At 37.8% G+C, this 14,519-nt stretch overlaps 1 protein-coding gene across 1 annotated transcript in view; it reads right to left on the bottom strand.

The window, feature by feature from the left end:
• The window catches only part of EHHADH (enoyl-CoA hydratase and 3-hydroxyacyl CoA dehydrogenase), a 59,567-nt gene that overhangs the window by 24,370 nt on the left and 20,678 nt on the right, over positions 1 to 14,519 (bottom strand). Inside the window, exons 4-5 of the mRNA XM_063429887.1 lie at positions 13,578 to 13,689; positions 11,338 to 11,442 (exon numbers count right to left, since the gene is read on the bottom strand). Of these exons, the coding sequence (XP_063285957.1) occupies positions 11,338 to 11,442; positions 13,578 to 13,689 (217 nt within the window). The remainder of the gene's footprint in view (positions 1 to 11,337; positions 11,443 to 13,577; positions 13,690 to 14,519) is intronic.

Genomic DNA, 14,519 nt, shown 5'->3' with positions numbered 1-14,519 from the left:
GGAACAAAAAACAGCAACCTTGTTACTACAGTATGTAACTGCTCTGGATATTGATCTATGCTACATTGTAATGATTCCTAAGCAGATGTCATTGATCTCAAATTCGGGATACTTGATCTATGCTACATTGTACTGTTTACTAAGCAGATGTCATTAACCTAGTGTCTGAAAATTCAAAATAAAGATGGTCAAAAAAAAAAAAAAACACCAAAAAAAAACAACACATACATAAAATGTATATTTAAGCACTAAACACCATCTAGAAGCGTACAGTATATCATTTTCAATAAATACCTGTGAAAATCAGCAAGTGAGGTGCAAGTAACATTTGCAAACGTTAAAGGAACACTCCAAGTACCATAACAGCTACAGTGCAGCACCTGGTGAACACAAAAGATGTTACACTTTTCTAAACCAGTTCCTTGCAATGGTGGGCACCAGGGCATCCCTAGTACCATAACCAGTACAGTGAGCTGTAGTAGTTATGGTTGTTGGAGTGTAACTCTAATGGCAATTTGCTCAGACATTCTCAGGTGAAGTGCAGAGAGTCCTGGTGAAGTTGCTTTGGACATGGACTGGAAAGAGAGCCTTATTCTTGACATAATTCCAAGTCACAAGTCCGTAAAAGCCAAGCGTTGGACGATATTCGTAGAAACGGATATAAGAAGCGTACAGATAATGGCAAGTCTTGACCAAAGAAACTTGTCTGTATTTCTGTGTCACAACTGCCTACAAACTATTACATATTTACATAGGCTGAAAGAGACATGCGTCCATCAAATTCAGCCTTTCTCACTCTTTTTTTGCTGTTGATCCAAAAAAAGGCAAAAAAAAAACCCAAAAACAGTTTGAAGTGCTTTCTAATTTTGCAATAAACTAGGAAAAAATCCTTCTTGACCCCTGAATGGCAGTCAGATCTATCCTTGGATCGAGATGGTATTACCCAACAAATTGAAAATGATATCCTTGAATATTATGTTTCTATCGGTGGTATTATTTAATGGATACCTTTTACCAACAGCTAGGGAAATGAACCCTGTGTGTACGTATAAATCTACATTTATTGATTCTATAAAATTCCTTTTCATTTAGGAAAATTGTGTATTTTAGCAAGTGCAGTGGAGAAGGCAAAATGTGTTGGAGCATGGTTGATGGAATATCCACAGAAAAAAGAAAGGTCAGATTCATGGAATCTAGCAAAGGTTAATACAGCTGAGCAATGAAAGATGCTTACGAGGATTTTATATGAGAAAGCAAAAGGGCAAGTTTAAGCGGTCAAGTGTTTCTTATTTGCCAAGGAATTTCATGCTTACCTATGTTACATAAAAGTCAATATATTGGGACAAAACACATACAGACAGCTTACACGGGTAGCCTGTCAATTTCAGGAGTTTAGTAACAATGGATACAAAATAAATCATGTTGAAACATTTGTCATTTGTTTCCACCAAACTATTAATATATTTACATATAAATACATACACATATTACCTACAGCTAATACTGTACAGTAAGTAAAGGTTACAATTATCTCTCCGCAAAAAATAGTTAAGATGGGAATATTGGAGAACTGGAAGATTTTAGATTGGCTAATAATCTCAACTATTTGGTCTATCTCTAGGTCACTTGTCAGGGAGAAGAATCCTTAGATATGACATAATATCTCCAAACACATGAAGGAGGGCTTAGTGGGGGCAATTATATATGCGTGGGATGTTTCATTCACTTGTTCTTGGCAAATGAAAGCCTATAGCCTTGGTAGCAGTTTCCTGATGTACCCTATCGAATATAAACAAAAACAGGCTTCTGTGTGGGACGTACATATGCCATATGGACAGATTATTACTTCAGTTCATTGAAGTGGGCTAAGTGCAATGTCCCTTTTGCGCTTAGTGCTGCAAACTCAAACATTGCAGTTAGTCTGCCTCCAGTGGCTGTCTACCAGACAGCCACTGGAGGCGCTTCCTGCATCCAAACTGACCTTTGGTCCGGTAGCTAAAGCTGGACATCCAGCGTCAGATTTTTCCCCACAGATAAGCATTGACTCCTATGCTAGTGTTAGGCATCCAAACATGTATAAGTGTGTTTCCTACATAGATGAAGTCGCCCCACCACCGTAAATTAAATAAATAACTTTTACTCAACTTATATCTCCTGATATTCCGGTCCTGCCACTGCTACCTCTCCTCGCCTGGCTGAGATGATCATTTCTAAGAATCTTTGCCAATTCCACTGGGAAGCATAGGGAGAAAGTGAGTATGAGTGGCAATCGCCACTCAATGCATTTCTATGGGGAGAGTTAATGCAGATTTTGGAGATGCCGAATGGTGGTCCTGCAAAGATTGCACAACCTCATCCAGGAAGCCCCAAGCAGCTGTCAAAGTGAAAAGACAGTGTTTACACTCCTGAGCCTGCAGGGACAGTCTCTGTGCCCATAACCACTACAATAAGCTGTAGTGGTTCTGGTGCCAAGAGTGTCCCTTTAATTATTTACAGATGTTATGATACATGGTTTATTTTTATATGGCTTAGGACCACTAAATGATAAAAAAAAAATTTGGTGCAAATTATTACACTAGTCCTCCATTTTTTTAAATTCCACTAGCCTTCTGTGGTATTATATCATTTACATTTCGTTACATTAGCCCTCTGTAGTTAAGTTTCATACATATGTTGCCACACTAGCCCTTTATGGTCACATATGCTTTAGATCAGGCTTCCCCAAACTCCGGCCCTCCAGATGTTACTGAACTACAACTCCCATGATTCTATGAATGAAATAGATAGCTTGAGAATCATGGGAGTTGTAGTTCAGCAACATCTGGAGGGCTGGAGTTTGGGGAAGCCTGCTTTAGATATTATTACACTAACACTCTGTGGTATCAATTCGTTAGCTCATTGGCTGAGACCATTCTGCTGACACTCTCGCCAATGAGCTAGACCTACAAGGCAGACCCGGATAAGCGGTTAAACCATTTGCAAATTATTTGAACACTTGGCGGCGAGGGGTCACGGACACTCTTGGAACCATAGCGTACTGTAGTGGTTATGCTGCTTGAAATATTATTTTAAAAAGCATTGATATTTAATGCGGTCATCACAAATTGATTCCTAGGACTCTAAACAATCATGGAATGTCTTATATATTTAGCATTTGCAGACCTGTACAGTCATCTTGTCATTAAAACTATTGGGTTAATTTTTGCTAAAGGATATTTAAAGGCTGGTTTGTTATGCTGGAATTATTCCATTGCTGGTGTTTAATGGGTTAAGAAAGCATGTCCACAATAATTTCTTCTTCAATTGCCTTATCTCGACTTATGTTTTATGACAGGAGACAAGGACACACTACAAACATTAACAAAAATTCTGTTTATCAAGATGCTTAAGCCAAAGAAAAGACTTGAGGGGGAAAAATGGTCAAAACTGCAAGCTAGTAGAATTCTATACCAAGTAGAGAGATGCTCTGGATTCTAAAATAACAGCTAATTTGCACAGAGCATGACATGGATGGCAATGTAAATGGAATGGATAGGGGTTCATTCACTGAACCGAAAAATCACAAAGAATAGAAAAAGGAGTTACAAACTATAGCTAACTGTAGGTTTTTCCAGTTCTTTCTTTGACCTAGGGTTTGCATTCCCAGTCTCAGATTAATTAATTGATCACAGAATAGTTTTAAAGAATAAATGAACACGAACGGTTATTCAAGTGAGAATTCAAAGTGAATTTCAAATTCAAGGTAAAACAGCCAAACTGGAAACCTTCTCTAAATCTGCTTTGCTTCCAGTTTGGTTAGCTTGGCCTTAAATTTAAAATTCACTTTAGTGAATAACCCTGTTTAACTCTAAAAATAAATATATAGGAAACTGTCAGGGTTCTCACCTGATAGACTGCATCCTGCACAGCCCCCGTGCACAGACCCACAGGCCAGGTGAATTCTTACCTGACCACCTCGGCCTGTGGCTATCTGCAAGGGTGAGCAACATATCTGCGCTACAGACTCCCAACTCAGGTAAGACCCTGACAGAAACATGGAGAATGCATAGCAATCACTGGGATCTGCCAATCCAATGCCTCTCTGTAAGATTGAGGGTGAATGGGCAGAAATTTGAAGTACAAGGGTAGATTTACCAAGCCTCAATGTTAAAAGGGAATTCTAAGCACCATGACCACTAAAGCTAATTGTAGAGATGAATGCACTACGAGTCTCTGGGTGCATCGTCTCTTTTTGAATCAAGCCATTTAACAACAGTTTGACACAATGGGGTCTCACCAGCACCTATAGCCTACCCCCTTTCCAGCTGCAATGATGATACCGAAATTAAACTTCCATATTATTTGCAAATCTGTCTGACCTGGATGGCATGATGGCTTAGATAGCTGGGAGTGTGTTAGCGAGCATTTTCAGCCTAGCGGAAGCTATTCTCGTGTTTGAATTGCATTTGCTATATTGATATAAGGGTACAATTCTCTGAAGTCAACTACATTTGTCAATATCCCATTCATAATAAAACGGAAAATCTGCTATATTTCTGTATATACAATATTTCTTCAAACAGTTAAAGGGACACTACAGGCACCCAGCTCATTGAAGTGGTCTGGGTGCAGTGTCCCAGCACCCTTAACCCTGCAATGGTAATTATTGCAGTTTTTTTTTTTTTATAAACTGCAATAATTAACTTTATAAGTTAACTCCATTTCTGGCTGTCTACTGCGCATGCGTATTAGGATTCCCCCGCCGGCTGATGTCGGCGGGGAAGGTGAGAAGGCAGACCTGAGCCAGTGCCAAAGGTCATTAGCGCTGGACCAAGGTATGTGAACGAAGGGATTTTTAACCCCTTCTGCACCGCAGGGGAGGGGGGCCTTGATGAATGGAAAACCTATAGTGCCAGGAAAACTACTTTGTTTTCCTGGCACTATAGTTTCCCTTTAAGCTGTTAGCCTTTTACTGACTGGTAAACTTTGCCATATAAATGCATTGGATAGCAGAGCAAATCACACAACACGATTTTCAGGAAAAAAGATAAAAATCAGCCAATATCAATTCCATGTTGGCACGAAACAACTCAAACTGGGTTATTTACTCAAATGTGAATTGTCAATTCAAAGTCAATTGAAACTCTTAATCTATGGCTAAATTTTTAAATTATCCAAGTGAACTATGTTGCCAGTTGACTATTTACTTTGAATTCACATTTTAAATGATTTATTCTGCCAGAATCAACACATTTTATTTTCATGTGAATATTTGTTAAAAAAAAAAAAAAAAAGACAGACCACAAACAAATCAAAAAAGGTGGAATTTGTATATCCTAAAGCTTGAAAGTGGGCTGTGGTTTGAAATGTCCAGGCCAATTTTTTGTCGCAATCATGTCCTGTCCTTGGGTATCCTATAATATTCCACCATTATTTATAAAAAATAAAATAATATTTGTTATTGTCAATCCACACAGCCGCAGTACACTGATGGTGCAACATCTCCCTCTACAGGTATTAGGTCGAAATGCAAGGGAACAAAGTTCTAAGTGCATTTCTCAAACATATTATTTATATATTTTTATTATTTACTTAAACGTATATTATTTGAAGGTTCCAGTCTGCCAAATATACAAGGAGTGGCCAAATGGAAGATCCCAAGCCTTAAGAGTGATAACGTTTTACCTAAGCAACAATATCACTTTATTTTAATGAAAATATTTCGGAACCTAGTTGCAGCCCCAGCAATCTTTAGATGAAAACAATACAGTTTCTGAAACACATCACTGATTACATTTGGTGACACCCATGCCCCTAGTGGTGTCAGCCAGCAAGCCATTAGAGACTTTGAAATAAAATAAATTCAATGATTAAAAGTGTGCTGTTGCCTGACCAAAAAAATGAGAGTGTTCTTGTGATTCTATATATACATACAGGAATATTTTTTATATATAAAATGTGAATTATTAGACTAATAAAGATGCTAAATTAAGAATTCAAAGTGCACTCTAAGCACCATAACCACTACAACCCACTATAGTGTTTTGGTGTCAGGAGTCCACTTATGTCCTTCTATGGTAAACAGCTATACTGTTTTCAAATAGTTTGACTTGGCCTGGTACCCCAGTCACTTCTGATATCACTAAAGCAGAAATTCCCATTCCGCCTAAGATATGTAAATTTTGTCCATAACTTACTGAATTCCTAGGCTGAGAGTGTAAGCCGAGATAGCCATGTACCATGTGAAGATGAGCTATTAAGAAGAAACTTTACTTTTCTACTTTCTGGGATATGAATTATGATGGTGCGTTAAACAGATGATTGTAAAAAATAAATACGGTACCTTACTTTGCAAATTATGGAAATCAAAACAGAGACGATGTTACAGAAAGAAGGGACAAGTAGATATATTACCATTAGTTAGAGGTAGCCTGAAAAATCTGTGAAGAGAGAAAAATGGAAGACCTGTGCCTAATCATGGTCACAATCCAAGGTACAGCAGGTAATTTAAATAAAGCTAGTCCCTATTGCCTATTTCACTTGTACAGAAAACTACTCATTGATATCCAATGTATGTTTTTCTAGTTGTCTGACACACTCAATATAAACTGCATTAAAATATAAATAAAAAAAAATAAAGCACAGAACAAACCTGAAAATTAACAGACCAACACGAACTACCATACGTCATGGATCAGCCAGAGTGAAAGGATTAAATAGGCAATTATTAGATGATAATTGTTTAATCATACATATAAATATGATAAACCAGGCAAACACATGTAGTTGGAATGACAAGAGTCAAAATACCTATATAATAGCACAATGCACCTGGCAGCATTGTCTAAAGATGATATTGACAAAACAAAATGTAAGGATACAGCAGGCACCACAACAATAATGTCTAGAATCTGCCCTGGGACATATACTTTGAACTACTGAAAGAGAACATTTTAGAATATCCAGCATTCTGATACATGCTGTCATTATCCATTTTGTTTTCATTACATGCAAACGCAAGGAAATGTTTGCTTTTAACTAAAGAGAAAAAAACGGAGCTTTCGATTATACTGCATAGGTCTATAAATCACACGGTTTATCTGATGTGGATATATTGTAACTAATTCACCTGCATTTCGTATAAGCTAAATAGGATAAACAAATCAATAATGTATTTTCCTACCAAAGACATCTATAATAACCTTTAATGAAGAGGCAACTAAGAGGAGGAAAATATACGATGCACTCCAGAGAGATTAGTAGATGATGACCTTGATTAACTTGGATGTGTATTTGAATAAAATATGCCACTAAACCCCTGCCATTGATATGTTGTAATGCTTAAAAGCAAAGATCACCGTACACACACAATAAATACAATTTAGAGAGAAAGCAACACAAACTGCAGTCCAGCATTTTTAAGAGACTTGATTTAGTTAAAGGAACAATTTAGGCACCATAACAACTTCATCAAAATTAAGTTGTTATGGTGCCAGGAGGTCTCTGACACTGGCTCACCTTAAGGCAGGGGTGCCCAGAAGGCAGATCCCCAGATGTTTTGGGGTTTTTAAAAAACAGCTTCCATGAGGGAAGTTGTAGTTCTACAACATCTGGGGGATCTACCTTTTGAGCACCCCTGATTCTCAAACGGTTAACCCCAAAGTCTGTGCTGCAAGACCGAATCTCTCTGGCGCTCTGCCCTTCCGGTTTCTAAAAATCTCTAAACCGGAAGGCTCTTGCAGCATGGGGCAGTTTGAGCTTTTTACACAGATGACTCTTTGAATTTAAGTAGGAAAAACTAACTCTCCATCCATTCCTGAAGCTGGAATTACTCTTCGTTGAAGAAAACTGGAGATTCATTGGACTGGAGACAAGTGCCCCTTACAGGAAGTTTGTGAGTGCCTGTCTTTTAATATTAGTTATTTACATTGAATATTACACTATGTGTCCTTTTTTCCCTCTATTTTATTTTTATGTTTAATATTAAAAGTGCCAGTGGCTATAATACAATATACGGTAAATATACTCCATCTGAATTGCACTTTTTTTTTTTTTTTTTTTAAGCGTTATTAATATTGATATATATTCATATTCACATAAGAAAATCTCTTTGAACCATAGACACATTTTAGATATTTGTTTATACACTATGCAAGAGGACTTCCAGCGTCATCGGAATACCCATAGCAAAGCACTGAATAATGCTTTCCTATGGGAAAATAATACTAATGTGAGTGCGGCTGACGTCGGCGGGGGAGGAGCATGGGCGAAGCTGAGCCAACACCCAGAGAAATTGTCGCTCGACCCAGGTAAGTGACAGAAGGGGTTATTAATCCCTTCTGCACCATAGGGTGTCCTGGTCTTTACATGAGTTTTTACTCGTGTTTTTATTTGCATTTTCTAGCTCTGGGTGTGTGCTTTCTGATTACTGGTTGTAGTGGATATATTTTATCATATTCTATTTTATTTTATTGTTTCTCCAGTGTTCTTATCCTATTTGTGCCTTCCCATATTCCCATTTTTGTTAACCTGGGGAATATAGTTGCCATTTCCTCTTGGTTTTCAGTAATTTTAACATTTATTTTAATGTTAAAGGGGTACTATGGTGTAACATGTATTCCTGACACTATAGTTCTAAAACCACAGTTTAGGTGGTTGGCCCCTCTTACCTTTGGTGAGAAAGACGATTTACTAACCTTTTTCCAGTGCCGCTCGGAGCTCCTTGCGTCTGGCCCCACCCCTGATCCACCTCCTTGGTTGAAATAATCAAAATTGATGATTTCAGCTAATCACAATGCTTTCCCATATGAAAGTACTGGATTGGGTCAGGGGGCAGAGCCAAATGCCACTGTGGCCAAACAGTATCTCCTCATAGAGATGCATTGAATCAATGCATTTCTATGAGAAATGTTCAGCGTCTCCATGCAGAGCGTGGAGATGCTGAATGGCAGTGCTGCATACAGTGCAGCACTGAGCCAAGAAGCACCTCTAGTGGCCGCCTGAGGCGTGGCCACTGGAATGTTCCTAGGCTGTAATGTACACACTGAGTTTTCTCTGAAAAGCCAGTGTTTATTTTAAAATGACTGCAGGGACTGACTATACAAACCAGAACAGCTAATGTAGCTGTTCTGCTGAGTACAGTCATTCCCTTTAACTACATTAGATGTAGCTGTTGTGGTGACTATAGTGTCCCATTAACTACATTAGATTTGAAGAATGGGTCACTGAGTTAATTTTTAAACTATCCATGCTAATAACATGTACATATTTTGATTCTGAACCACTGAACAAAAGTTATACTTGGCGGGCGGTGGGGCCTGACAGCCAAGATGGCCGGCCGCATAATCTCAGAGCTCCTGCTACATCAGACCATGGCATCGATAAAATCTCAGACATATTTGATGAAAATAAAATTATGTCCTTTAAGGATCTCTGTACTATCTTTAACATCCCAATATCACAGAATTTTTATTTTATAAGAATAAAAAGCTTTCTATATAGAGTTGTACCCCATCTGAATGAACATTATCCAGCTTTTAAACTGAACAAATTGATAAATGTAGAAAAAAAACACAAAGCTACTAACAAAATGTGTTGATATATTAAACTCAATTAAAGTGCAGATCCAACCCCAAGCTAAGTTTAAGTGGGAAAGTGATTTAAAAATGTAAATTGAGTTAAAAGACTGGTATAAGGCCCTCCAAACGGTCTATTCTACAGTTCATTGTTTAAATATTATGGAGACACATTATAAAATATTAAACAGATGGTATTTAACCCCGGCAAAGATACAAAAGTTCTCAAATACAGAAAGTTTGAGATGTTGGAGATGTGGAGCAGAAGAGGCAGACAAATTACATATATGGTGGAACTGTGTACCGTTGAGGGGTGCATGGGAGCATTTTTTGGCAGAGATTAACAAAATATTGGGTATCGCACAAAATTGGGCACCAGAAATGATACTGTTACATCTGAAACTACCAAAACTAGCGAAAGAAGAGAAATACTTTATAATTCATGCATTTATGGCTATTAAAACGTCCATTGCCAGAAATTGGAAAAATACGGCAATAGACTCCTGGCAACAATGTAAAGAAGCCATTATATATCAATGTAAAATGGAAAGAGGAATATCCTCCTATTATTGTAATAATACGAAAAACTATAAAATATGGGATAAATGGATTAAGACCCTTGAAAGACCTATAAGTGAATGACAAAACTATTAAAAAAGGTGTAGATAAAAAAGGAAAAAGGTTATAATTAATTTTCAAGAGAAAGATCACTATATCAGGACAGATTAAAAGAAAGAGAGAGAGAGAGAGAGAGAGAGAAAGAAAGGGAAGGAGAAAAAAAAAGGAAAAGAAAAAATGTTATTTCTGATTGCGCTGTTTCGAATATATTGTTTGTATGTTTATGTTTTTTTTTTTAACAATGTATGATATAGGATAATCGTACTTTGTAGGAATATTTGTATATGTATGTAAAATGTGCAATTTTTATACCATAAAAACAAAACCTAAATAAATTATAAAAAAAAAAAAAAATAATGTATTTAAACATGTTTGTAAAATGTCCATGCACGCTTAATAAAAACCTTTGGAATGGAAAAAAAAAACAAAAAAAGTTATACTTGGCAAATAACAGGAAATCTAAGCTAAAGAACAGAAGTAGGCAACGTTCAGCACTCCAGATGTTGTGTACTACCTCTCCCATAATGCTCTGACAGCTATAATGCTAGCAAAGTATCAGGGGACATTTTATCCACAGCATCTGCAGTGCCAAAGGTTGCCTACCCCAGCTATAGAACAAAACAAGTCGTGTTGTGGCGTGTAAACCTTTTTGTGTGCTGTGTGTTTGGATTCTAGAGCAGAAGTCACAGAAGGGAGCGTAAACATTACTGCACTTTGACCTTTGAATTGTCTGTCACAGTATAACGAAGATTACCGTGTAACTATGAAAACCTTGATAAAACCAAACAGCATTAACACAAACTTATAGAAACACTAAAGAAAAACTACAAATGAATAGGAGAGAAACCTATCCTGAGAGTTTTGGAAAAGGTTACAGAGGTGGATAAGGCTAAACCCTTGAATTCAGATATTGAGAATTAATGAGGATTGTAATCCCCTAAAAATAGGATAAGCACCTTTTTTGTATTTTTAGTATAGTATGTGCATTTCTCAATACAGTTTATTACCCTATGTTGTATTTTATCTAGAGATACTCCCTGTGGGGCTGGTTTTTCCTCCTATCTTTAGGGGATTCCTATCCTCATTAATTCTCAATATCTGAATTCAAGGGTTAATCCTCATTAGTCATCAGTATAGAAACACTAGTGATGATTGTATTTCTCACCTAAAACTTTTCTGGCCAACTGTATGGCTGCATCGACGGTGTTGGCTTTTACCACTTCATCCACAACTCCCAGCTGCAGTGCTTCAGTCGCAGGAACATGTCTCCCTGCAGATAAAAATCACACGTATGAACCCAAATGAAAAACACTTGGAAGTGCAAAGTTATAGCAAGCAGTTATGGAAATATGGAGTTCTAATATCAAATGCATATTGCAGGTAAAACCCCGACCTACACATTTATTTTTTAACCAGAAAGGTCTATTATGTAAGAATACACTGATTATCAAAGCACTGATATTATCACACTTGCAGGGACGTTTTTGGTGGTTATGGTGACAGGTGAGCGTGCATACACTCATACTTTTGGGGTAAAACTGCTAAACTGCATTCAAATGGTTTGACCTTAAAGTTGTCCCCCCAGAGCCATTGAGATGAATTTGTAATGGGAACTGGAGTCAGCCGGGATAATTCCTTTAAGAGAGGGCAATTCTAAGGCCTATAGTTGTTTCTCTCATCAAATAGTCATGTTCTTCTATACTATAAAAATGGTTATGTCCAGCTTTCACACTACTAACCACATTTACCTACCACACATTATAGTGAATCACTGATCTTTATGTGATTTGTAGTTCATCACAAAATAACTTACACTTCTTGTGAGTACATTGGAATTATCTATTATCTATATACTCTAGAGCAGTGGTTTTCAACCACTGGTCCGCAAGAATTTGCCATTGCGCGAAAGCTTTCACCCTATACCATCGGGTGAAAGCTTTCACAGACCGGCAATAAATTGCCGCAACATATTTCCCGGGATCTATGACCTTATGATCATAGCACCGGGAACCGTCAATCCCTCTCCCCTGCCGGCTCTGCAGGACTGGAGGGGAGTTTAGAGATCTTCCCCTCCGGCCCACTAGCACTGAAATGCTGGCAGCCGGCAGGGGAGGGAGGACCCGGGGAGCTTTAACCTACAGCTCCGCCGGGTTCTCCTCTCACGAGCTCGGAGCGTTGCTGCCGTTACCACGGCAACACTCCAAAACTCCTAAGAGTGAACTCTAGCAGGTCCTGAGGCTGCTAGAGTTCACTCTCGCCACCTGGACCACCAAGGCTTCCCCACAGACCACCAGGGATTTGTACGGTCCCCCCTCCCAGGCAAAGGTAAGCAGGGAGGAGGGATATCAAAATGATTTTATAATTTATTTATTTTTATTTAAAACAATATATACATTTATTAATCTACCCTCCAACCCCACAATCATTCTCCCCTAAACACCCACACACTGCCACCTATACACACACACTGCCCCCCATACACATTCACACACACTGCCCCCCCATACACATTCACAAACACTGCCCCCCCATACACATTCACAAACACTGCCCCCCAATACACATTCACAAACACTGCCCGCCATACACATTCACAAACACTGCCCGCCATACATACACACACACACACACAAAATGCACCCCTCATACACACAGCACCCCTCACACATAACATTGGTTTTTATTTCCGGCTGATGTCGGTCCGCAAATTATTTCTCCTCTTTTCGACGGGCCTCAGGTGCTAAAAGGTTGCAGAACACTGAGCTAGAGTGCTGAACATGCCACCCATGTTGGTCTTTAGATAAATGTAAAACACACTCACCCTCCCAGTCTATACACATGTACATTTACAGATTTAACATTGTGTACATACTGCATTGACATTTTATTGGTATTACAACGCAATAAAAAAAAAGAAACTATGTTATCTTATTTATGCCTTTAGAAAAGGGAAAACATGGTATACTGATAAACTTCATCTTGTTGTTTCCCCATCAGCTCTTATGAATGGCATAGTCTCACACAAGGCAAAACAGATGCAAACAGTATGTAAAAAAACACGCACACATACAATTATTAAGGCAGTGAAGAAAATAATTATTGAAAACACAAATTAAAAATTTTTTTTAATAAAAATTAAAAAAGAAGCAGATTTGTATTTACTTTTCTGGCATCCTGCTTGTACATTATTGGTTATAGATTATATTTTAAAGCTGGTTGGGAATTCAGCTTCTTTCTATATAAAGTATAATCCATACATTGTCTCTCACGTTGGAGAGACAATGTATGGATTATACTTTATAATTCCTATATATAATTTAAAAAAAAAAAATACTATATGTGCGAAGTTTTGTTCCTCAGAATGAGCTGGTCACCAAATCGAATGATTTCAAACTTAGTACATACCTCGAACGATCATATCCAAAGCAGCAGGAATACCTATTAATCGAGGCAGGCGCTGGGTACCTCCAGCTGCTGGAAGAATGCCGATAAGTACCTCAGGGAGACCTACACGGGCCTGTAACAAGAATAGATTTTTATTTTTTTGTTGTCAATTGAAACTACACATGTGGGTATACTACAGTGCATGTCATTTTCTCTTTTAACAATCCTTAGTTATGACCCTCACAAGGTTTCCTATTCTTGACGAGACTACTATAAACCTCAAAATTGGCTTACTTTCATAATGAAGGCCTCTGCTCCACTCATTTTCTATTTATTTTTACTCATATTTCATCACAGAAGGTATCTAAAAGTGGGTGTAAAGAGAACCAAAACTTATGGTTAGGGCACTAAAAAGGCAACAGATAAAAACAAAAACAAAAAAAATCTCATTTAATAAACTGCACAAAAAATTAGTTGGTAGTTATAGCCTGGATTAGAATCTGCCACAACTGTAGCCTTCTGTTCATTACTCTTTATATAGACTATAAAGGTTGGACTGTAAAAACTGTTCAGCTCAATATTGTATGATAAATCAGGGGAAAGGTAGACAAACATGTGTCTTGCTAGGGCAAGGATCTAATAGCATGGCCATGGGTTTTAGCAGTAGCCCTATATTATCACAATCATAAGTTATTTTATAGAATGTAGTGTTTTGAACATCTAATTTATATATCCTATTTTACAGCTGTAAAATCTACTTAATAGAAACATTTTCACTGTACATGTATCTTCTGATGCATAGGTAAAGACAAACGTTCATGGAACATTATTCTTCTGCAACGATCAATCCTACATAGTGACTAGGTCTAAACATAGAGATGTCGCGAACATAAAATTTTCCGTTCGCGAACGACTAACGCGAATTTCCGCAAATGTCGCGAACGGGCGAACCGGGCGAACCGC

The sequence above is a fragment of the Pelobates fuscus genome, chromosome 8, assembly GCF_036172605.1.
Source record: "Pelobates fuscus isolate aPelFus1 chromosome 8, aPelFus1.pri, whole genome shotgun sequence".
Lineage (NCBI taxonomy): Eukaryota > Metazoa > Chordata > Amphibia > Anura > Pelobatidae > Pelobates > Pelobates fuscus.
The sequence above is the reverse complement of the archived record's forward strand: the minus strand, read 5'-3'. Positions and strand labels throughout refer to the sequence as shown.